This window comes from Cryptococcus depauperatus, chromosome 4, assembly GCF_001720195.1.
Source record: "Cryptococcus depauperatus CBS 7841 chromosome 4, complete sequence".
NCBI classification, from domain to species: domain Eukaryota; kingdom Fungi; phylum Basidiomycota; class Tremellomycetes; order Tremellales; family Cryptococcaceae; genus Cryptococcus; species Cryptococcus depauperatus.
This window is the reverse complement of record NC_089471.1, coordinates 2,041,478-2,066,455: the sequence shown is the minus strand read 5'-3', so window position 1 is coordinate 2,066,455 and position 24,978 is coordinate 2,041,478. Positions and strand designations below refer to the sequence as shown.

The window sequence follows — 24,978 nt, the reverse complement described above, 5'->3', positions numbered from 1 at the left end:
CCTGTCGCTGTCTTGGATTACACGTTGTTCATTGTCGTATCTGCATATTGGCTGACCCGATCGGTATTTCGTCAGCATCCTTCTTCTTCTTTTTAGTAATGACAGTCAAGGATCAAAAGCAATTTCAGAGAGAAAACGGCCATATGTATATGGACCGCGATTAGCATTTTGGCTGGAAGTTACGTCATATGTTCTCAGTGCCCCAGCAAGCTCATCATTTATCGCTGATGTCCATCGCTCAAGAGGGAATGATACACTTACGAGGAAAATGCCATGAATGGAACAAGAAAGATGATTGAAATTGAGACGCGAAATAAATTAAGTTTTTGATCTGAATTCTTTTCCTTCATATTAGTTAATAAACTTTACTATTACAATCCCGAAGTTACAAAAATTCATGCGAAATATTAACTTTATTATACAGCTCTTTTCGTTCATCTATGCTTTTTCTATAAAGTATAAGTCTACTGAACCAACCGTTGAATTATAGACATACACATTAAGTCAGTCACCTTTGGACACAACGCCGCATCATGAGTATATTATATGATACATATACACTATTATTTAGCAACCTCAAACATTATGATAACAACTGTTATAGTCTTGTGCGTTATTCTACTCTCATGATACCCACATGCCTATGCAGAACTTTATAATTTTTTTCCCTCTTATGCACCTCGCTCTCATCGTCGATAAGTCAAAGACCGTACTGCCTTTGGATCTTCGAGTTTGACCATCGCTATCGTCTGTAATTGTTGTGCCAGAAATTCTTGGGTGTCTGGCCTACCTCATAGAATCAGCTTCAATCTTATTTTCAAATAATAAAGAGTAATTATGGACTCACCGCATCCTCAAAATTCGCATAATCATCTCTGCACTTGCCCCCGAACTCTTTCCCACTGCTCTCTTGGCCGTTTTTCGAGCTCTTATCGTGCCTAAATTTCGTTGTGCACGAATGGATTTGACAGGTCGTATTGAGCGTGTTCGAAGTGTTGACTGGAAACTCTTAATACATTCCTGTTTCTTGCAATCAGTGTCATGGCATAGAAACATTGTGGGCACACACCTCCATTAAGCTGTCTGTTGGCCAATCATAATAGATTCTTAGAGATAAGATCTCGTTAAATTTTTGATTTTGTAATGTCTCTAGTGGCACTCCACTCTCGTCTCCCCCGACGTAGAAAAAGTCTCTCAGAAATTTCAGCCATTTCAGACCCACATCAAGCTCATCGACCTGTAATGGCCGCATACCACTCGGCTTATCGCTCAGCGGAGGCACAATTAGCCCTTCGATCGTCATCAGGATCTGTTTCCATAGCTTGGCCATCACCATCTGCATCGCCGCCTTGCTCAGTGTGGATGAGAGGGTATGGATGTTGGTGTCAAGATAATCGAACAAAGGGTGAATAGCAGCTTCTATCTCAGCATCTGTTGGCCCGCGATATTTCTCTGCGCTAGTAGGTGGTATAATGTATTGTGGTGATCCCATAGCTGTTCGATAAGCAGCGGACAATTTACCGAGGGCTTCATTGTACGCGAGAGGGGATGTGGTATTCCCTTTCAGAACGGACTTGATGTTGGCTCGTGATAATGTGTGTCTTAAAACGGGAGACATCTGGTTCTCATGTATAAGCTTTTAATCTTCCATTGGGCGATCTGGACTCACTTTATCGATGAAAGTCCTGATCATATCTCCTTCTGTCCGTTTCAAGCATCTAAAGGCTCTTCCAAAATGAAATTGCATATCGTCCTTTTCTCCTTCCACACTCAGCCTCAGCAACACATGGCCTCTTGTATCCAAACGCAACATGACATCTTTTGTGATTAAATCTTGAAATTGCGCAGGATCCAGATGTAAGTATGATCGGCCGAGTAGGTCATGTTTACCCGTGAGGTTGCGATGCCGGACAGTAATCATAAACCATGTAGCAGCTGTAATGGGGATATCCACTGACTCATCCCATCTTGGGTCCGCATCATCATAAATTGTTCTTGTTTTGGCATATCGATGCCCATGCTCATCGCTAAGAACCACAAACGCGTCAGGTAAACTGCTCGTACTATGACTATCGCGCTGAAGTCCTTCAGCAAGAACAATTTTGACTGTGAAGAGGTATGTGCGCTGCGGGACGGTAGGGGTAACTTCATATGCTGCAAGGTTATCAATTTGTAAGAGTTGGTAGAGTTCGTCAAGCCGTTGGCGGCCAGCCTCAATATTATTGAGCTTGACGCAGCACTACCAGGAGCCGCATGAGCATATGTTAACTATGTGTCGCAGCCTACATTAGATGTAAAGTTGAAAAACACTTTCAACTTCTTCTCTCCTTGCAAGCTAGCCAAGGTCGCCCGAGCCTTCTCCATCCAAACTTTCTCTTTCGCGATGGCTACTCCGGCTGTCAAAGATGACGAAGTAATGGCTGCTGAAGGTGTAGAGATGACATCATTAGTGGACGACATATCTTCATTGAAAAGTTTTTCAAGATTTGAACAATAGATTTCGACTGAAATCGACATTGTCTAAAGTCAGATACGTTCGCAATGTTAACCAACACAGTAGATGAGGCAGAGCAAGTACTGACTTTTGAGAATCTTGTGACAAATCTTGCTAAATTCTTTTCGTCCTGCCACTCCAATTCCATAAGAAACTCCGCTGCACTTCTTAATGAATCAAACAAGTCTGTTACAGACGAGGAGGGTCCATGCTCCGTTGATGGTTCAAACTTTGAGGGCTGGTCAGCTCAGACTCACTACCATAACCTTTCTTTTCAAACAAATGGTAAAGACATACATTATCAACAGCCAAAGCTTTATCACTCCATTCTCTTGTCTTAAGGTCCGTTTGATCCAACCATATTTGAACAATTGGTTCAAACGATTTGGTGATTGGATATTTTACTTTTCTCGCATTTGGCCTGCGCATTTGAGAATTAAATTAACGTCTTTCGCACAAGAAAGTTGTGACTTACGGTGAGTAAGCATGTCCAATATTTTTCAACGTCACCGCCTTTCTGTACAAGGAGAACCAATCATCCAAGTTGGGTGCTAACTCCTCTGCTTTAGCCTCTGCTAAAACATCCTCAAGATCGCGAAACCACAAGGATAGCTGACATCGCAAGACAATGTGGATGATGTCTATATCCCTGCGTAGTCTGTTGTCAGTCTTTGTGTTCAACCGCCCAGTGTAACATACGCAATAATACCCTCACTAAACCGTCTATCTAGTTTTTTTGCTCCCTTCTCCACCCATCCACCCATATGCATTATATACCCCCACCCTTTCTTGTTTCCTGATCCTGCATCAAGTTCAAGCTTGTCGCTCGATTCACTGATATACAGTTTAAACGCTGCTTTCTGGATTGCATCCTGAATTTCTTGTATTATTTGTACGAAATCGGGTTGTAAGTCTACGAGGGAAAGTTGTGAAAGGTGAGTATTGAAGGAAGTCCATTCTGCATAAGAGGACTGAAAGTCCTCAGATAGATAGGCCGACGATTCAGTCAATAGCGGTTGGAGTAGAGAGCGAAGCAGAGATATATCGCGTTGCTTTTGAACTCGTTCCAAAGCTTGTTGCTAGAAGAGAGTCAGTCATATGTTTCACCACCTGACAAAACCAAGCTCACCTCCGAGAGGGCCCAAGCTTCAAATGCCCATTCGGTCTTGGTTTTTTCTAATAAATGCTCGGCTTCCTTTATACAGGCAGCCGGCACATGTCCTTTTTCATAACGATTTACAATAGCCTCTAGAAATGCCACGTTCCTAAAGTATGCAGGTAATCGCCACCGTTTAGAACATTCGTGAAGCAGAGTGAAGTGAGGAGCAGAGAGTATTGTCAGTGGTATTTCTTGGTCCTCAGGCAAAGATGCCAAGACATCAAGGTCATAATCAAGGCATCTTTCGAGAAGAGATTTGTATGTTTCACGTGGGTCGGATGGGATGAATGTGAAGCAATCGTTGCCCGAGTCGATATTCAAGTCATTCAGGTGCGCGGACAAGTTGGTCATTGACTGTCGATCGTGATCTGATTCAACAAGCGATGGGTTAGCTTGGAGGATTTGGAGGATGAGTTGAGAAAGTGAGGAAACTTCGACTGATTTCCATGATTGCCAATAAGCCGGAGATGAAAAATCTGATGGACCATATGGGTATGGGCTATCGGTATTGAGTCGTTTCAGACAAAGCTATGTTGGGATAAGCGCGTAGCTACAGGCCTCAAGAAGACTGAAAGCACCTTGAAATCATCCACAGCAGCCTGCTCTGTACAAGTTCCTTCTAATGCCTCTGCCTTTCTCTTCAGCTCTTCTAGACTGAGATTAAGCAACCTTCCGACAGCGTCGAGTACCTCTGTGGCACTCTTGACAGCCGTTTCTAGCTCTGTGAACTCGGTACTCAACACTTTTTCTTCCGGCGCTCTGCTCAAAGTGATCACGCTCTTTTCCCTTATCGGTGGAGGATCTTCACTTTTGATTCTCGAACGATATCCTTCCAAGCGAGAACGTAGCTCGGTACCCCCCCGATCACCCAAGATGACGAGCGCATCCAGTATGACATCAATCATCAAGCCCACCTGCTTTGCAAGCTCCTCTTGCCATCCTCCAGCCGCAAGCTCTTCATCCTTCTTTAAAGATTTGGTACTAGTTGTCACAAACGACAAGATGAGATCTTCAACCCGTCGAGATTCTTTTAATTGGCGTTGAAAGGTTTTGTCAGGCCACGAACTTGACCAAAAAGCAGCTATGGAGCGGCGAAACTTTTGGTCACTGTATTTAGGTTCTTGGCCCATTGCTATCCGTTGAAAAACACCGTCAAGAGCTCTTATCAGTTTCTCTGGAAATCGAGGTGTCTTGCTCTTGTCCCTCTCTATCAAGCTTGAAAGGTCGAATGCGAATCTCGAGGACGTTGACAGATGAGATTGGTGGGTTTTGTGTGACGCGGTTGAATTTGACCGAGCATGGTCACTTTGGGATTGTGAGAGAGCTTTTTCTTGCGCTTGAATAGCTTGTGCATAGTGGCTTGTAGCTAACTTTTTAGTGATTGACCTACTTGGGTTAATGAAAGCAACATGGCAAGCAAGAACATACGCGACTCTGATAGCATACCTAACACGCGTCAGTTAGGAATACTCAAAGCAAATGAACTCACTCTAGAGGATTGTTTATTGACATTTTAGAATAGATTGAGAAATGTCTTTACTTTCTCAAGATTTTGTCTTTGCTACTATAAGGATTCAATCAGGTCACGGGGGACTTCTGGGATCATGACGAGAACAAAACAAAAGTTCAAGGTGTGAACAAAAAGCGCATTCCACATGACAGCTAATATACACCTTGGCCATGCATATATTTCTTATTGTTCACAATAACAATTCTACTGAACAGTACTTTATGTTGATGTATACATTCATTATATCTTATATGGTCACTGTCTTCTATGTAGCACAAAATAAATAAACTTGATAACAAATATTCCACGTGGCAAACCCCACGGCAATCCGTTGTGGCCCTCGCCGCGTTCCGTTTGTCCGCTGAATTTACATTTCAACGACTTTTTTTCCCTTTCTTCTTTTTTTTTCATCTAATCAACGCAATGTCTTCTGCACTCCGCGCAAGAGCTCTCGCCCCTGCCGCTCGCCCGCTGGCAGCTGTACGTCCTCTGCGAAGGGTTTGAGTCGCTACTGACTGTTTTTGTCGCTGTAGAAAACGCTGAGATCAGGTTTAGCCCAGATACGTTTTCTGCAGCTTGATGCCGACAAGAGCATGCCCGCCCATCAGCTCCCGGAGTCGGGGTCAGAGCCATTCAAAGTCAAGCTGCATGGCGAGTCTTTTCACTCGTACAGGTGTGACGCGCCAGCGCCTGAAACAAGCGTGACAAAAGATGAATTGGTAGAGCTATACCACACGATGGTGCAGATGCGTAGAATGGAGCAGGCAGCGGACGCATTGTATAAGCAAAAGCTTATCCGAGGGTTCTGTCACTTGTCAATTGGTCAGGAAGCTGTCTCGGTCGGTATGGAGCGAGCCATCACGCGAGAAGACAAGGTCATTACTTCTTATCGATGCCATACCCAGGCCGTATTGCGAGGCGGCACCATCAAGGGCGTACTTGCGGAGTTGATGGGTAGGAAGGATGGGATGTCGTACGGAAAAGGCGGTTCCATGCACATCTTCACCCCTTGTTTCTACGGTGGTAATGGTATCGTTGGTGCCCAGGTAAGTTGTTTGTTATCCTCGAAAAGCATTTACCGATATCTCAGGTCCCTGTCGGAGCCGGTATCGCTCTTGCTCAAAAGTACTCCAAGAAAAAGACTGCCACGTTTGCCATGTACGGTGACGGTGCTGCTAACCAGGGTCAAGTCTTTGAAGCTTTCAACATGGCCAAGCTCTGGAATCTTCCTTGTGTCTTTGTTTGCGAAAACAACAAGTACGGTATGGGTACCTCTGCCGAGCGATCCTCTCAAAACACGGCATTCTTTACCCGTGGAGATCAGATCCCTGGTCTTCAAGTTAATGGTATGGACATTCTTGCTGTCCGCGAAGCGACCAAATGGGCGAAGGATTGGGTCACCAGCGGCAAAGGCCCATTGGTTGTAGAATTTGTTACTTATCGATACGGTGGTCATTCCATGTCTGACCCTGGTACAACTTACCGAACCCGAGAAGAAGTCCAAGCAATGCGTGCAAGTCAGGACGCTATTGCCGGTCTTAAAAAGTACATTCTCGAATGGGGAGTGACTGATGAGGCTTCCTTGAAGGCGATCGACAAGAGCGCCAAGGAAGAAGTCGAACAAGCGACCGAGGAGGCCAAGAAGAGTGCATTCCCTGATGAGGTTGAATTCTGGGACGACATCTACGTATGTTAAATTTTGATAGCTTCAAGGCCTCTACTAACGATGTGATAGTACAAGGGTACCGAGCCCACACACATGCGTGGTCGCGAGAAGGAGGAAGTTCATTACTACTAAATTTCGACGCCTAAATCTTCCAATATATGGATCAACGACTTGTGAAGTAGTAATGGCTGCTATAGAGATGAGAAGCAGCGCTCGGTGGAAAATTCCTTTGACGCACTTTTTTTGGAAGGAAAATTCGACTTGATTTCTCATTCTCGGGCCATTTTCACGAAGAATAATGCATAAAACATAGACTGACCAAATGTTCATCGCAGATGGGGCTATGAGCAGGGTGCGGGAATTTGGTGATATTCTTCTGTTCAGATGGAAGAACTAACATCGAAGAGCGCTGACTGTATCGGACTAGAAGAAAACTTGTTGGCGAGAAAGACTAACAAACACCATGCCGTGTTGTGAACTGTCTTACTCAATAATTGTGGTTCATTTTCAGTTACTTCACTCACCACTTTAAACCGCAACATCACCTAAAGCATGTACAACTTTTATACCCGCCATCTACTCAAATATTTATACACTGTATACATTGCGTAGAAGCCCTTGAGTCATGTGTAAAATCGTTGAGAAATTCGATATTTCAAGGCATATTGACGCTTGACACACTGGCCACAGAATATATTAACCAAACACCCTGATGCGTCCTGAGGTTTCTTAATCAATGTTGTATTTTGTTTTTGACCAATCGTTTTACTGTTTTCCATTGCAATGTTGCTCACCAAACGCATACCTATTGGCTCGAATGCCCAAGAGGTTATCTCTGTGCTGCTTAGATTGTCCAATCAATCTCGCCTTGTACGTAACATCGCCAAGGACAGTTGCAGCGGCCAAGCGTATACCTGTACTCAGTCACAGCGAGGACGGAGAGGACTCGTATCTGCCCACTGGCAAAATATAATCCTGCTCAAATTGAAATATTGAACTTCCGTTCAGTTTCTCTACGACTCTCTTCACTTTGGCCCACCGTGACACAAGTTATTCTAGCCGATTACTCCTTGATCTCATAGCATAGTGTCATGAATATTACCAATAATTAATACCCACGCTCTGTACCAAAAGGTCACAATAATGCAATCTACATTGCATTATTACTTATTGGCTATATTCCATGTCATAATTCCAAGGTTCTGACATTATCCCCCCTCTAATAGGGCGAAGACTCCTGTCGAGCGGGTCATCACTCCGTCGACGTCTAGTCCTGCGAACCGGGAAACCACGTCCGGTCTATACGCGGATAGGAATAAAGACCTTCAAGCTTGTTAGGCTTGCGAGCGCCTTGGGTTCGAACTCCAGCAGACGGAACAACTGGAACCTTGGACCCCGCCACAGACGACCCACAATCTGTGTCGAGCGGGATTCGAACCTGCTACTCGGAGATTGCATTATTCTGTCATGAATATTACCAATAATTAACACCCACAATGTCGGAACCTTGGAATTATGACATGGAATATAGCCAATAAGTAATAATGCAATGTAGATTGCATTATTGTGACCTTTTGGTACAGAGCGTGGGTATTAATTATTGGTAATATTCATGACAATGACCCAGCCAACGGCATGAGAACTTGCTGTCATTTCTTGGGTAAAAATGTTGCGATAGTAATACGCAGGTATGAATGCATGTTGGGTTGATATGCATTAGATAAAGTCAACGTAGTTTTTCCCGACTTATTGGTTGTGACGGCCGAGGAAGTCTCGTCGTGTACAAGGTGGAATGATGTATAGATCCGTCTTGTTTCTCGTTTGTAAATGCGACGTGTTGGAATTCAATCATGGTCAGACCTTGTAGCTGTTGGGTTTCTGAGCGAATGCATGCTACTTGGCTTGCTTGGTTGGCAGCCCATGTCTTGGTGGCCGGAACAACGCGATACGAATTGTAAGGGTGTAGAAGAGTGTGAGTTACAGTCGACATTTCCTGGTGTTGGTGATGCGCTTCGCAGGCGAGTATTCTTTTGCCATTGTTTTGCTACACTTTGGCAGCATGCCCTGGTCAAATAACTCACTATTCCATACTTGGCCTTGTCAACTCCAGCTTGTGGTCTGTTATGTGACAGAGTTGTGTCATTGAGGAAAGAGAATTCTGACTATCCGTGTGGACACACTCGACATACTGTCCATATATATCACTTTCCTCTCTACACATGCTGTGTCTGTTGGTATCCTTTCTTGCTGTGTGTATAATCATCCACTCCCAACTGTCACCGTCCATATACAAACTGTGACATAGCCTCAGTATAACCTTATACACAGACAGGCTCGTGTGGTTACTGTTCTTACGGCATCTCCCTTTGCACCTTGGGCTCTCCTCGTTGGCAGCAGAGCGGCTGTGGCTAAAGCCAAGCACTTGAACGGTTCGGATAGCAAGTTACTTGTCAAAATTCTATTAGTCTGAAGGGGCGGGCCAAGCTGCACTTTCTACTGGTTTGAGTATGAGCTGTCGTCGCAAAAATTCTGTGAACGAATGGTCAGCCTCAAGGCTAGAGTTGGGCCTGCAGGCGGCTGAAAACGTCTCTACCTGCTGCAAGGTTATCAAGATGGCCTTACAGAGAAAGATATTTATGCTTGAAAGTATTTTTTTTTCCTCATCTTGATCATATTTTCAAGTTTACAGTCATGATGAAGGTGGAGGTAATCAACGTCATGTGGGGCCCCATATGACTTCTCTTTTTTGGGCTTTTTGTTTGTGAAGAAGCCTGTCATTTTAGAATTTTGATATTTTTCTTTAATCTTCTTTTTGGCAGTATAAAGTTGATTTACTATACATTGCTCACCAACAAAACTACCTAACTATGCCTTCCATCTTTTCCAAGCTACGACATCGCAAGTCGAAATCGACATCATCGACTGACACTCTTTTCCGTTCCATCTTTTTCAAATCTACCCCAAACCTTGGGTCTTCTTTGACAACTACACCAAACTCCCAAGACTCACCAGAATCGTATCAAAAAGCGCCTCTCACGCTTCCTGCATCTCGCGCAGCTGTTTCTATTCCTGCAAGAGCTGGAATGTCACTGTGGGAGGAGAACGGGAGCTCCAATGAATATAACAATCGAGGAGTGATTGTCATTGATAGAGACAAGGATTCCATGGACGCTTTGGAAGAGCCGATGGATGGTTTTCTGGCCAGCGCAAACGGCTATAATCTGCCGACAGGAAAGATGAAATCTTCACACTTGAAAGCTATTGAGGCTGGAGAGCTCAAGAGGGATAGCACGATGCAGAGCTTGCAAGGACAGGAGAATGTCGATCGTATCCTCGCCTTTCCATCGCCTTCTGTTCGCATGAGGACCTCCTCTCATATTGAGGAAAGCAGGTATGACCCAATCGAGCCCAGGAATTTTGTGAAAACCCAACGATTGGATGATGGAAAGGAGCATGTCGATGATAATTTATTACAAGACATATCCAAACTTTTGCTCCAACCTAGGCCCCAACGACTCCAACAACCATCCGCACTCGATGTTCCGAGAACACCCTCAGTGGTTTCCATGGCTGCTTCTTCGGCAGGGGCATCGGCCTATATCACAGCACCTTCAACGCCTGTTCTCGATACTGCTTCAGTCGCCAGTGTCGATACTGTCCATTTGGAGATGGATGGCAAGTTGAGCAAAACAAATGAAGGTTGCGTGGAGAAAATTCCTGACATTCAAGTCGGATCGCCTGTCCCTAGAGTGCTAGAGGATCAACGATCTGCTCTTGAGAACGAAATAAATGATCAGCGCTTAGCAAATGAAAAGCAACGACCTCGTCTGAGCCAACAAGGAATGGAAGTGTTCAAGAAAGCTGGTATGGAACATCTGACTGGTGACGAAGGAAGTGTTGATCGAAAGACTGAATGGATGGAACCAGTGGTCAAAGTATGTGCCACAGACAAAGACAAAACTCACCCAGCTGCAGGAACATATCAGGCCTCAAGTTCATACCGAATATCAGTACAACATTGACAGGGTGGTGAATACTCATCACGTCTAGTACGATTTTAAATCGCCAGATCACCTCCGTGTACTGACAATCCGTTGCGTAGTCCCAAAATTCTTCCAGTGCAGGATCCAGTCCCCATTATTCAACCATCTCTCCACCGGGTGTTTTCCCCGGAAACGGGACGTTGGCATGAGCTGGACGAAGAAACAGCACGAATTGTCTTGGGAGATGCCACCTTTCTCAACGGACCTCAGCACCGGCGGGAAAAGCGTCATCATCTGTATCCTAGTACGAATCGGACACAATCTGAAGATGAAGATATGGGGACTAGTCCTGTCCATTGGTGGGAAAAAGCAGAAAATTCGCAGGCGCTATCCAACCCCAAGGACGAAGAGGAAGAAGATGGATTCAGATGGAAGAGAAGAGACGGGACAGTGTGGGAGAGAGAGCACAGGTTGGGGGAAAACGAGAGTGAATGGAGAGAGGTTGAAGAGAAAAGAGATGGTACAGTGTATCCCACGCAAGCGAGCCAGGTGGGAGTTGCGTTGTAATTCCAGCTAGTCTGTATGCTTGGTCGTCGTTGACCATACATCCACATGGATGTATAGACATGTAACCTTTGTATTGACAGCTTAATGCAGCACCAAAGCAAACTCTTTAGGAACAAAACAAAAGAATCATCCCTAAGCGTCCATTCAAAGCAAACCCATGCCACTATCAACGCCCACCAGGAGACGGCTCTCTATACGCACCTACCTAAACCCTCAATGCATGCCTCTTTAGTTACTTTAAACGTCGAATCGCTCCCATCGGCTGTATAACCAATTCTTACCGCAGCACAATTCCTAATTGAATTCAAAACCATTACAACTCCAATCCACTTTTCTAATACCCATTACAAAATTACTGTTTTGAGTATTAAGTTTACCTATGCAGGGCCGTGCCTGAACATCTCACCGTTTGCCACTTGGTTGAGATCACGTCTATCTAGATATTTTCTTGAATTTCTCAAGTTTCTTTATACTTCTTCATGTCTTGAATTATTTTGTCTTTTTACTATTCATTTCTTTTGTTGCAAGCTCGACCCTATACCAGCTATTTCCGTCACTCCTTTCTGTCGCCATTGTATACAACCCAAAGAAGCTCAAAGGAGATTCTGGCCAGTCAAAAGGATAAGAACCCATCTGGAGTTGGGTATATCCTGGTGCATACGACTTGTAGGAATTCGCCTCGTGTGCAGTCGCGCCGTATTGGTGAGTGTCTGATCGCGTTTTCGCCGGCGGCAGCAAGATAGAGAGAGAGAGAGAGGGCCCGTGCGTCAAGAGCGCCAGTAGTTATAGGGTGGTGTTGGGAATTGCATTTTGATTTTGAACGTGTTGCTAACTCGAACAGTGTCATGCTGCAATCAAACGAGCCACATCGCTCACAGCACAGTCCGTCGCAGAACGTTGAGGAGTTGACAGGGAGAGGAGAAGACGAGAGGAGAGAGGAGAGTGAAGAGGGTAGAGAGGTGAAGGAACGCCCGTCGGCATCGCCTAGTGGAGAGCAGATGAGAGGAACAGGGGTGGATAGCCACGCTGGAGAAGATCGCGATAGCAAGAGCTGGGTCCAAGGACTGGACTATGCATACGAATACGTTTCAGTGCCGCAGGTGAGTCTTTTGTATGTGGTTGAAGAGGGCTGACGGGTGGTTTAGCGAAGACAGGGGAGAAAAAATATGTAAGTGTTGATCCCTGGGTGGTTCGTATACCGCCCTTGAGACTGTCTAGGCTGGGCGCAAAAAAGCTAGTGGAAGCAAAATCGTGGTGGCGACGTCGTCTGAACTACCAGCGGCAAGTTGTGTACACAGCTCGTCGTTCACAGCCCGTTTCCAGTGTCTGCATGTTCAGTTCCTCAGCCGACGGCCTTGAACAAAATGCTGCACTGGACAAGACCCATCTGGGTTGGAAAGGCCAACAGCCTTTGGGTATTCAACAGTCACACAAGTCGTCCGTACAAACAGTCACCCCTTCAATTTTTTTTTCTCCTGCCGACAAAAGTGTACCACCACAATCTCTCTCCTTGCTGTTTATTTGGGGCCTTGGGTACACATGTTATGTGTCTCCACTCATATATTTTTTGGAATGTTGAAAGGCTTCTATCAGGGATTGTGCCTGCAGTTTTCTTCTGTTACTTATGGGTTAAAACCTTTTGTCTTTTCCTCCCTGTTGTTTTATTTCTCTCGCTCATTCTTATTTTTGGTTGCGGTGTGCGACCCTAAATCTAGAGTACTAACGCTGACCATATGTCTTCCTATCTATCTCATCATCTACAACCACCACCACCACCACCCCCTGGTTACCAATTGGTTTACGTCCCCCCTCACATATCGTATTCTTCATCTCCATCACAACATCAATCTCATTGCCACCCGCATCTTTCACGAACTCGTTCGTCATTGTCGACGACTACGCTCCCATCGACGCCGGAATCTGACGCTGCACAATTGCCCACACCGTCCGGGTCCCCAATGTCTATCAAACGTTGCTCTGATCTCGCGACCGACCATAATTGTATCCTCAGAACTTATGAGTTGAAGATGCGACAGCAACCTGTACAGGCGAGGATGTGTGGGGTGGGGGATAAATGTGAGTTTGGTTGGATGTAGAGGATGAGGACTGACGATACGTCTCTAGCTGATCGACGACCGGTCGACCCTACACCAATTATCCAGTTGAAGGTCATCGATCACAACGGGGAGGATGTGACGCCGGTGGATCCTCGTGTTCAACCTCATCTTCGGAAACCTCCCAGTGACTATGATGGCGAATCGCCCATTTCAAGTATGTGTAGTTTGTTTGACCAGGTTCGAGGCTGACCAAAACTAGACCCTTACTACTTTCTCTTTGCTTGTCTTGTCGGCGGAGAGGAGCAGGAGGATGAATTACATGTGATTGATGACGGCAAAACTCGTTTTCTTACTGGCACGCCTGTATCCTCACTTTACCACTTGAAAGACCTGGATAGCTCAGATGCTGCCTTTTTTGTTTTTCCTGATCTTGGAGTGAGAAAAGAGGGAAGATACAAGTTGAAGTTAACGCTCTTTGAAACGGTCGAGTATGTTTGACTAGTCTTAGAGCGAACTTTGTATTGACATCTCCCTAGCCAAGAAGTATATTACTGCACAACTATGTACACCTCAACCTTTTCCGTTTATTCTGCCAAAAAGTTTCCAGGAATGTCCAGTAAGTATTGTTGATGTAGCGGCTTGTTTCGCTGATTAGTTTTCAGAAGCAACCGACTTATCAGTATCTTTTGCCGACCAAGGGCTCAAGATACGAGTTCGTAAAGATCCTCGCCAGCGTGAGTAGCAGCTGTTCATCACATTCTCTTTTTTGTTGACTCGATCCACAGCCGCCAGACATTCTTCTATTGGGGCAAATAAACCAAAGCGCAAGAGCGACACTATTGAGTCTGATAAAGAGGAAATTGTTCAAGGACCACCCAAGCGAAGTCGAGGATTGTCCATGGGCTATCCTGAATCTGAACAGCGCATGCACCCGCCACCCGAACACCACTACTATACTTATGGACATGGGTACCCACCCCATCCTGGATACTATCCTCAACTTGTGCATGGCATGCCACCTCCGCCGCCACCGAGTGCCTACGACCCTTACAGAGGCCATCCAAGGTCACAACCGATTCCACAATCATATGTGCATCCCCCAGGCTACTATGGTTCCAGTTCTGGGCGACCTTCAACACACCCTTCACCCGGACCAAGCAGGCATCATCATTCTCTTCCGCCTCCAGGCTACGGCCCCGATCTCCGTTCTCCTATTCCCTCCCCTTCGTCACATGGCCACCACACGTATCCTCCGATGAGTGTTCCATATCCACCAATACCCATACATGAGTACGACCGAACGGGCGTACCTTGGCCTCAAGATCGTCGACATGAAGCTTCTGGGAGCAGACCTACCTCCCACGGACACAGTCATGGACATAGGCGCTCTCAGTCTCATGTCACGCGCCACGCCATGTCCCCACGGTCCAGGACCAGCCCTATGCTTGTGCGGTCGCCAGAGACTGGAGTTTTCAGACCGGCGTCTTCCAGTAGTATTCGAGAGAATGAGAGAGAGAGGTCGCCGATGGTGTTACCACCATTGACGCGATCGCCTAGGCAAATGACCAATTTACCTCCAATCGTCGACCCGAGGGAAAGAGAGTATGACGAGAAACTGCAGACCGGTTCTGACGAAAGTATTAGACTTCAAGAAAGTACTAATAAGAGTAATAAGATGGGTTTGGGCAACTTATTGGGCTAGATTACCCTGTTGTTAGAGAAATGAAGTAGATCAATCAGGTAATGGACAGTTTAGCAATTGTAGTGAAATGTGTCGTATTTTTGCATTATAGAACCTGTTTTCTTTTTCTTTTCGAAATGCATTTACTATGTCATCGAGTATGCGAATTCATGCTGCGCTATATACAGAGAATATTAGTTTTGGTTCGCAAGATTCTGACTTCTTTGGATTTTATGATTTGTTGGATTGTAGCCTTGATGCTGAAGCTCATCCACAGGGCATGCATCAAGGTGGGATCTGTCAAGACTAAATCTGTGTTTCATGTCAGTGCTGTAATACCCAGCCAAGTAGCCTGTCAACATGAGGAAGCCATTTTGAGCTCTTTACAGTGATGAAACTGGGCACAATGATTCTTGGACGTTTGGTGCATTACCAACAAGCACCATCTCCGATACAAACGGCATAAAGAGTGACTTGATCTATCGCCCCCATATTGTTTCTCGTTCTCTCAGCTGTCTATATTGTGATCAATCACCTTCTCGATATGATCCATCTTTCTGTCTCTGCTCAAGATCTGCCGTCATTAGCGGGGAACGAGAGGTTGGGGTCTTGGACCAGGTGATGGGATTGTATTGCTCCAGTGTACGTGACTGAGGCGATAAAAGTTGCGTAAAACTGTGGGAATTGGCGCTCAAAGCTATAGAAAAGTGGCTTACTGTTGTCATGGTCAGACTGAGTTACCCATTTCTCTGGTATATCAGACACTAAGCTGATAGGTAGAGTTCAATAACAAGTGCAGAAGGGCTGGCAGCACAAACGTGACATACCAGGATTATCTATGTGCTTCTCTTGCTCATACGATGGGTATCTCAAACACTTTAACTATCTCAAACTCTCTGGTAACTAAAAGGAAATAAACCAAAAAGGCAGTGAACCTCCATGTCAAAAGGTGAATGACCTCCACCTCCACTTTTGCTCTATTATTGGAAAAGCGGACATACTCACTTCTCCGCTGCAGGGTGAATTACATCAACTTTATTTGTTTCCGTCTGCTGTGCCCATTATGAATGGCAACGGGAGGGGTCCGTGCGTGAATCGACAAAAGCAACAATCTCAATCTTTTTGTTTTTGAGCCACTTTGTTCTTTTCTCTTCTCCTTCTTCTTTGTTTATTTCATCTTTTGTCATGTCTTCTCGTCCTTCTCGCCGTCCGTCTGAGACCTCTCTCAAGTCTGCCGTCGATGAGACCGTCAAAGCAGAAGGTAAGCAGTGGTGAAGAGATTAAATCCCAATCATTGTCGTTCTTGGGATTGTGAGAGTATTGAGTGATATTGGATGGATTGCAAGGAAACAACCTGCCACCAAATACATTCTCCTCTACTGCCTGTTCTTGACACAAGCATCTGCCACGTACAACGTCTCTACCGTTTTGTAGCAATACCAGACTTATTCCTTTGTATCCGACCATTTCTTGTCGACGGGATGGGCATATGCTCCTTTTTACTTACGCAGTACTGTTTCGACCTTGAAAGTCTCAATTTGTTAAGCTGACTTTTTACTGGAATGATGACAGGCGCCGATGTTCCAGAAGAACAGAAAGCAGGATGGGCCAGTTTCATCAAGAGCCTTGCTCGCATGACGGGAGACTTGAGTACTATGACAGCTCCACCATGTCAGTCCTCATCCTCATCATTTCAAAGCTACTTGTTAACCCGATGCCTTAGTTATTCTTTCCCCAACTTCCCTAACTGAGTTTCCCGCCTATTGGTGTCAACATCCTGAGGAATTCGCCGCTATCTCGGAGGGGGAAAATGAGTTTGATCGAATGGAAAGAGTATTAAGATGGTTTATTGGGACTCTACGCGCTCAATACACAGTGAGTATTTCCTCAGCCCGAGTCTACGCCTTCGGCCTTTCCTGCATAATCTCTTTATGGGCTGTGGTCGATTGCTTGCTGACTGTTTTGCCGTAGACCCGTAATGAGAAGATGGGCTCCGAGAAAAAGGTATGTAGATGATTTATCCCTAATCACAAAATCTTCTTCATATCGAGCTTCCAATAAAATTGCTGGCTTAAGATCGAAAACCTATTATGCTTTCCGTTAACATGTCATCTCTTATGTGGAGTCTCACAGACATACGGGGGAGGTGGTACGCATACTGCATCCGGTCTTCTCCGTTGCATGTCCTTGTTAGAATGTCGTTTTCGCTCGAAAGAACGAATGCTTTCCGCTGAGGTACCAGTCATCAAGGGCTTAGAGGTTGCATGATGATGCGGTACTTTCACTCCTTCATCGCTCAACGTCGCTGCATGGAGTAATAAATGTAGTAGCTTACAATGTATGCTAACAGACGATACCTGTAGCCTTTAAATCCAGTACTGGGAGAACTTTTTTATGGCGTTTGGCCAGACAAGAATGGCCGTGGTGAGACAAGATTGATTGTGGAGCAGGTTTCTCATCATCCCCCCGTGGTGCGTGTTTTCATAAGTGATGATTAACATTAAATTTGACAATACCTCTAGACTGCCTAGTAAGTATGCGATTCTCAAGGAGAGAGGATATACCCACACAGTTGCAGCTACATTGAAAACCAAAAAGCCGGCGTCATACTTCAAGGCCACTCTGGTCAAAAGACAGCTTTCACTGGTACTGCAATCAATGGTATGTGGTTTGAACCTTTGAAACTCGTAACCAATTGGAACTGATACAATCTAGTCAAACAATCCGGTCATGCCGTGCTCATTGTTAAACCCAAGAACGGCCAACCTGAAGAAAAGTTCTTAATCACTTTGCGTGTGTATTTCGTTTAATTCACAATATTTTGGAGCTAATATCTTGTAGCCAAGCTGAGAATTGAAGGAATTGTTTGGGGTAGCCCTTACATTGAGTTGACGGAGAATAATGCCATCCAATCCAATACTGGCTATACAGCTCAGGCATGTTTCTTTGATTCCATGCGAAACCTACTAACATGATGACTATTGGCAGATTGATTACAAAGGTAAAGGATATTTTTCTGGCAAAGCCCACTCTTTCAAAGCCACCATCAACTCGCCCATTAACAAACCCATCCAAATTTATGAGGGCCAATGGACTGGTGTATCACACGTTGGTAAATCCAAATCAGGCCCAGTATTCCTGGATTCAACTCAGGGGATGGAAGAAGTTGCTGTTAAGCCCATCGAGGAGCAAGGAGAATGGGAATCTAGAAAGTTGTGGGAGAAAGTTGCGAAAGGTATTAAAAACGGCAACTACGAAGAAGCTGGACGAGAAAAGAGTCGAATTGAGGTTTGTTATTCTGTTCCTTTTTCTTGGAGGTTGAATTGACATTTGTTTAGAATGACCAACGTCAACGAAGAAAAGATGAACAAGTTGCCAATAGTACCTGGCAGCACGTTCACTTTACACATGTTGATAATGACAACGAATACCAAGCTTTAGCGGCTCTTTTACACGACAAACTGATACCAGCGCATGATGATGCGTATATATTCAAGAGTAACATCTAATTCAGCTATGATTTCACAAATCGCAATTACCTCTCTTGAGTGTTTCGTTAGTTTGCTCGAATGTATCTGTCGCTAAATCATACGTTTGAACAAATTACATCTCTTGTTCTCAATATTACTACTTTATGTGCTAATCGCGCTGGTACTAAAAAGCTACTTTATCCTAGATCCATTCATTTTCTAAGCATTCAAGACGCTGCGAAATTTATTCAGAAACATCCATTCGAATAGCATCATACCTTGAATATACTCGTCAGCCACTCTTATTTATTGCCATGAGTACTCACATTACAGAGACGAATAAATTTCCAAAACTAACATATCCACCACTATCATAATAAAGCAAGGCAAAATCAATGACATTGTTGGTATCATCCTTGAGCTACTCTTCGGGAAACTCAAACCTTTTCATGTTTATCAGAAGAAACTTTTTAAGCTGAAACAGGTCAGACTTACACATTACGTAAGTTGTAACAAGCAATTCCTCCCCTATCGAAGCAAGAGCTTGATTGGTTATACAATACGATTCAAACTAAAAGCTCATTGTCGTTGACGGTGACAGTGTAGTTGATGTTGGGGTAACTCGACATTGGCTCTACAAGGTCAAGATTACCAGCAGCAGTACGGGCTCCTGCAACTTGGACAGGTAGAGTGCTATGTGCTTGGTGTCCGAGTTCTGGATTGATTCTCAGGACTTTGGACTGAAAGGTCTTGGGATGAGGGGTAGCTTCGCTAAGATATGTCTAATTGAAACAAACGAAGACATCTATCAAGATTCATTCTCTGGGGATCTATCAACCACAGCCCCTTTCTTATATCTTCGAGGCTTCTACGTTCTTCAGCCAGGTTCCAATTCAACCAAGTATACCATTTTCTCTGCATACATGGTATAATGTGTTTTACTATCCTTTCCCTGTCCATGATCCTGACAACTTTCTGTAAATCTCTGAAGCGACCTACAACCATTGTTCTCCTTGTACCCAACTTCGATCACAGCGCCAGCGGCAGTCGCATTCAATTCCAAGTACCTCTACATCATGGTATTCTAGTGTCTTGGCAATAGTCAACATGAATGCCCTTTGCATTTACTCACCATTATGAATCGTCAGCCATCAGAAAGCCGCAGTTGCCAAAACGCTTAGGAAATAGAGCATGAGCGATAAACACAGTGACCCTGTTGATTAACTCTCAATAATCTCTCCGGCTCATGAGAATGACTAATAATAAGTTGAAATAAAACTAATAAAAGCAAAGCAAGAAGAAAAGCGAGATAAACAAGGTAGACAAGAAAAGTGGAGGCCAGAAGCAAGATAAGATGACAGGCACGGATCGGTTAATTGATATGCGATGGGATTGGAGATAACATTTCGCCTTTTGGGCTTTTGAGCAAGATTTTTCTTTACAATAAGAGTGAAGCACAGTCATAGAGATATCATTGAGAATCTAACTCTAGCCAGACCATATGTCCGCCCAATGCCTTACCTACTATCCGTCCTTGTATATTCTGAGGAGAACTTTTCAGATAGGCTTGGTCGTTTCTCCCTTTAGAATTGGTAAAGTAAACTAATTGGTATAAACACACTCTTGATCTCGAGGAGGACCGTTGTATCGTATATTGAGCCAGCTGAACTCTCATCATTGAAGCCACTGGCTTCATGATCAGTCGCGTCATTTGAGTGTCTCCGAAATATGCATTGTGAAGCCAGAGCCAAGTTTGAATACAATTTGGAATACATGATGAACTCTGGAATGAACGCAGGGCTTCCTTGAAATGATTGCGAATGCAAATGACAAGTCTATCCTACAAAATTATGCTCCAATTTTTTGCTGTTTCGTGTCTCCACTCATCTGTGTTTCCGGTCCTCTCTTCAACGGCGAGCTCTTATTCATAGCAGGTCCATTTGGCGGTCTTGCCTGAAATGCCCCTGGAGCCATACCCCTCCCTCTGAATCCTCCGCGGAAACCTCCTCGTCCCCGGAAGCCCGTGGGTATACTATGGTTCTGTTGGAAGCCAGGCTGGAAGTTGGGTTGATTGAAATTGGGTTGGTTGAAGTTGGGTTGGAAATGATTGACCGGCATGCCCATGTTGGCCATGTTCATTCCCATGCCATGATCCATCATGCTACCCATACCAGACATGTGCATGTTGTTCACATTGATGTTGTTGCTCACGTCATTCATACCAGGCATGACAGTTCCCATACCCATGCCGTTCATCATGGCAAGCATTTGTAATTGAACAAGGTTTTCTTGTAGTGTTCTGAGGTGGCTGTTGAGAATCTCGCGGGATTGATTGGAAAGTGAAGGATTGAGCAACATTCTCCGAGCCTGTCACACAGTCAGTAAAGATTATGGGGAGCGATAATGGATGATAATACCTACACCGACAAGGTAATTTTGGATAGTTTGAGGATTAGTGAGTTGAACATCCAGAGGCTGACCGTCTGGGCCAATGATTTGATTTTTCGAGGCATCGTTGACTACACCTTCTTCCGACTGTGGGCACAAAAATTGAGCTTTGCACCCTTCACTCGTTTCATTGCAACTTACTGATTCTTGACCCTCTTTTCTCGCTTCCTCGTCTTTCTCCTCGTCTTTGGCATCTTTATTTTTTTCCAGTTCGCTGTCCACGTATCGTTTTGATCTGTCCCTCAATGCCTCATCAGGTTTGAGTTTGTCCAAACTTGGCACTTTACTCTCGCAGTTTGGACATTCAAAATCATTCTCTAACAGATGCGAGTGTATGCACTCTTCACAAAACGCAGCTTGGCAACAGGGTGTCCGGACTGCCTCCCAAACGAGTTTTTTGCATATTGGACAGCTCAGCTCAGCTTCTAATGGTTCTTGATCTCTGACATCAGCGCCTGTCAAGGCGCGGGGTTTCACAGCCGTTTGCTTTCTCCATTGAGATTGATCGGGGACAGCTTTGACGAAACCACCATCGGCAGTCAACATCGCACCCTCTGAAGAACCCTCAGCACCAACTGGAGTATCAACAGTCTTGAGGAAACTTCGGGGGATACCAGTAACTCGGACAAAACGCTTTCTTTCGGCAACCGCAGGGTCGTCGTTCTCAGGACAGTTCTGAATCCAGTGACCCTTTTTGCCGCATCGATAACAGATATAGCCAACAGGAGGTTCCTTGTCCGGGGCTATGCTAAAGTCATACTTTCCGGGCGCCGCAGGTGCTCCTGGTTTCGCTGGGCGTGGTCGTCCGGCAGCCGGACGATAGCCTCTACAATGACCCTCGTTGGTAATTCGAATGAATGTGATAGGAAGACCTACTGTGACATGTCTTCTTGCATTTGCTCCCACGTCTCTTCACCTTGAGCCAAAATAGCCTGAATTTTTGCATCTTCTTCTTTATCACCTGTTGACACTTGGGCTTGGTTTTCTTCTTCCTTGCCGTCAAAACGCTTTGTAAGACTTCCAAACGTGCCACCCACGCCGCGAACTCCTCTTGACATTTTATCCTGCATAGCTTGTTTCGCATGTGCCTCAATACGATGATCTCCTGTGAGAGAGTCTGCAGCCGATGTTCCCGCAATATAGTTTTGGGCGTTTCCTCTGCCTTTTTGAGACGGAGGAAGACGTCGAGCAATAAGAGATGAAGATCTTGGAATTTGTTGGTTGTCATCTTTGAGTTCTGTGCATTGTCATTAGCAATCCTTCCGCCCAATCTTCCAAGCCTCAATTTCACATTACATACCTTCTCCGGTTACATTATCATATATACTCAAGTCAAAATCCTTCCCATTGCCCATCTTATTATTCAGGATGATCTCTCTCTTCAAATCGAATACCGAGATATGAGTCCCGTCAAAAGTCACTCGGGACTCATCCCTCCCTGCTCCCCATCGATAAAAGACTGTTGACATGGCAGACAAACTTGAAGTGAAAACGGTTAAGAATGTAAAGATGGAACGAGTTCTTTCAAACAAAAACGAGACAAATATCGTTTGACGAGCCTAATTTCTCTCTATCGATAATCCATGCATTAGGCATGCGACCGGCTTGAAAAAGGCGCGCAGCTTTCCTATCTTATCAAAATTCTTATCAAAAGTTTCCAAAGGAGGGGGAAATGAAATAAATTCCGTTTTATACAACAATTCTACTTGCAATCATTTATTCTTTCCACATATATGTCGGTAGTCATTGAGCTTCAAGACACAAGAGGCATAGATTCTCAGTCGACCAGTAACCGACCTTTGGATTTAGGACAAGACCAGCAGATTGAGTCAGTTGCTCAGCATGCTCTTCCTCCCGTTGATAGGGGTCGACAAGCATGGCTATTCCTTGCTGCAGTGACGACAATTGAGACCTTGATATGGGGACTACCATTCTCTGTAGGTATTTTGCATGCGTATTGGATCAACACCCTTTTTGTTGGGGCTGGGGCTTCGACTGTGACTTTGGCAGCTACCTTGCAGACTGGATTGCTCTACATGAGTTGCGCAGCTTTTGGCCCGTAAGTCTGTTATAACCAGATATGCGTTGGATACTTGTGGCTGATTTGTTTAGATTGTTTGCTGCCTTTCCAAGATGGCAGAAGGCAATTCAGTTTGCTGGCCTGATGGCCGCTTCAATCTCTATGATTAGTAGTGCTTTTGCATCCAAGGTTGGTGTGTGTCAAGCTTTTGTAGGGCAATTTTGACGCTGTTGGAAGCCCTGGCATCTTGTTGTGACTATTGGATTTTTATATCCCTTGTCTGGTGGTAGGTTTAGAATAAATTCCATTCTATAAACACTCGACTGACGCCAAATTCTTAGCATGCTACCTTCCTTGTGCTACCCTTCTCTTTGAATGGTTCCATGCTCGGCGTGGACTGGCTTCCGGCATCATGTATGCAGGTACAGGTGTCGGAGGTACAATCTTTCCCTTCATAATGAGCGCTCTACTCAACAAAGTTGGCTATAAAGCCGCCATGATTTCCCTCGGTATTGGGATTGGTATCCTAGGTTCTGTTGCTCTCATACCCATAAGAAGACGTATACCTCTCTCGCGGTACGATCATATGCAGAGTGGAAGGAGGAGACGAACTCTCAATTGGCAACTGTTGAAAAGCACCACCATGTTTATTGGTGTCATGACTATACTCTTGACGAGCTTGGGAAATTTTGTTCCCAGTTTGTGGCTTCCTTGTATGTATGATTGCTAGCATGTGCATGGGGAGTTGACTTTTCCTTAGCCTACGCCAACGATCTCAACCTCAGCAAGCCCAATGGGACAGCACTTATTGCTTTACTCAACGCTGCTTCTATCCCAGGAAATGCTCTCATCGGTCTCCTCTCTGATTGTTTATCGCTCAGAGCTGTCATCCTCATTTCTTGTATCGGATCTTCCCTCTCTTGTGCTTTCCTGTGGGGCTTTGGTACCAATACAGCCATGTTGGTTGCATTTGTAATCATTTTTGGTTTACTTGGATTGAGCTTTTCCGCATTGTGGTCAAAGATAATTGGCACTATCGCCAGCAAGTCACTGATTCTTTTTCATCAACCTCGTACGCTCTTGGCTCACCCTCAGACTAGTGGATGATCCTATCGCTCCGACTTTAATCTTCTCCATCTTTGCATTCACCCGAGGAATTGGAAACATCACTTCTGGTCCCATTTCAGAATCACTTCTCAAGTACAGCAGTTTCAGAGGCGCTTCCGGAGCTTATGGATTTAACAACTATGTATGTCTAAATGGTCTATATATGTTGCGGTACGTAACTCATCAATTACAGGGTATCCTCCTCATCTACACAGCCATCACCATCTTGGGCGGAGGTGTGATGGGAGTAATGTTCAAGGAGCGTCGAACGTAGCCAAAAGCATCAAACATTAGCACACTCCTTACATATGCTATTTCTTATTATAACCCTGCAGGTTTGTTCTCCTCTTGCAAAAAAAAGCCCTCTGGTTTCAACGTTACAGGAATAGATATCAGTTACTCCAATTACAAATACGAAATTGTCACAAAGAAAGAAGCAGAATGAGATTTTTAATAACAATCATCAACCGTCATCTACTTGGGAGACTTGCAAGAAGAAAAATGTATGAGATACACTACCCCATACAGTTGCCTTGGATAAAAGATGTTGAGTGATTAGCATTGCAGAGGTTGTAAAGCCTGTATTTAGCATTTTTATAGACTCGTGAATAGTATTCATACAAGTTATGCATCTCTCTTGGGATGAAGGAGAATGGGTATTTTAAACATGGTTTGCATAGACTTGTCTATTTGAGTTCTTCCCACCATTCTGATTGTATAAATATAAACAGTGTAAGCATTTATTACATTTTATTTTGTAATGGTTGCTAAATTTTTGGATAGTGATATATAAAGTATTTGTGTTTGCTATATACA

At 44.6% G+C, this 24,978-nt stretch overlaps 6 protein-coding genes across 6 annotated transcripts; 4 read left to right on the top strand and 2 right to left on the bottom strand.

Moving 5' to 3' along the window:
* Positions 1-686: 686 nt before the first annotated feature.
* Positions 687-5,165, bottom strand: L203_104117 (uncharacterized protein; the record flags this gene model as incomplete). Its single annotated transcript, XM_066213505.1, has 13 exons — positions 687-786; positions 848-1,020; positions 1,070-1,618; positions 1,670-2,239; positions 2,287-2,520; positions 2,583-2,723; positions 2,792-2,915; positions 2,970-3,143; positions 3,194-3,573; positions 3,624-4,181; positions 4,232-5,039; positions 5,082-5,099; positions 5,143-5,165. The coding sequence occupies 13 exons, from the start codon at positions 5,163-5,165 to the stop codon at positions 687-689; spliced, it is 3,852 nt and encodes a 1,283-aa protein (XP_066069602.1).
* Positions 5,166-5,586: 421 nt separating this feature from the next.
* Positions 5,587-6,961, top strand: L203_104116 (pyruvate dehydrogenase (acetyl-transferring) E1 component, alpha subunit; the record flags this gene model as incomplete). Its single annotated transcript, XM_066213504.1, has 4 exons — positions 5,587-5,643; positions 5,697-6,209; positions 6,254-6,850; positions 6,899-6,961. The coding sequence occupies 4 exons, from the start codon at positions 5,587-5,589 to the stop codon at positions 6,959-6,961; spliced, it is 1,230 nt and encodes a 409-aa protein (XP_066069601.1).
* A 2,735-nt stretch (positions 6,962-9,696) lies between these two features.
* On the top strand, positions 9,697-15,138 carry L203_104115 (uncharacterized protein; the record flags this gene model as incomplete). Its single annotated transcript, XM_066213503.1, has 12 exons — positions 9,697-10,764; positions 10,841-10,878; positions 10,932-11,361; positions 12,050-12,081; positions 12,221-12,479; positions 12,525-12,547; positions 13,391-13,455; positions 13,504-13,650; positions 13,696-13,924; positions 13,973-14,052; positions 14,099-14,170; positions 14,222-15,138. The coding sequence occupies 12 exons, from the start codon at positions 9,697-9,699 to the stop codon at positions 15,136-15,138; spliced, it is 3,360 nt and encodes a 1,119-aa protein (XP_066069600.1).
* Positions 15,139-16,302: 1,164 nt separating this feature from the next.
* Positions 16,303-18,626, top strand: L203_104114 (uncharacterized protein; the record flags this gene model as incomplete). Its single annotated transcript, XM_066213502.1, has 11 exons — positions 16,303-16,378; positions 16,690-16,788; positions 16,841-16,992; positions 17,089-17,121; positions 17,481-17,588; positions 17,640-17,647; positions 17,696-17,778; positions 17,833-17,910; positions 17,959-18,053; positions 18,106-18,405; positions 18,456-18,626. 11 exons carry the CDS (start codon positions 16,303-16,305, stop codon positions 18,624-18,626), a joined length of 1,203 nt encoding a protein of 400 aa, XP_066069599.1.
* A 1,809-nt stretch (positions 18,627-20,435) lies between these two features.
* Positions 20,436-22,504, bottom strand: L203_104113 (uncharacterized protein; the record flags this gene model as incomplete). The annotated part of the gene is made up of 5 exons (XM_066213501.1): positions 20,436-20,954; positions 21,009-21,122; positions 21,177-21,861; positions 21,912-22,272; positions 22,336-22,504. 5 exons carry the CDS (start codon positions 22,502-22,504, stop codon positions 20,436-20,438), a joined length of 1,848 nt encoding a protein of 615 aa, XP_066069598.1.
* Positions 22,505-22,768: 264 nt separating this feature from the next.
* On the top strand, positions 22,769-24,436 carry L203_104112 (uncharacterized protein; the record flags this gene model as incomplete). The annotated part of the gene is made up of 7 exons (XM_066213500.1): positions 22,769-23,094; positions 23,148-23,244; positions 23,293-23,341; positions 23,397-23,768; positions 23,816-24,097; positions 24,156-24,304; positions 24,356-24,436. 7 exons carry the CDS (start codon positions 22,769-22,771, stop codon positions 24,434-24,436), a joined length of 1,356 nt encoding a protein of 451 aa, XP_066069597.1.
* Between the last annotated feature and the right edge of the window lie 542 nt (positions 24,437-24,978).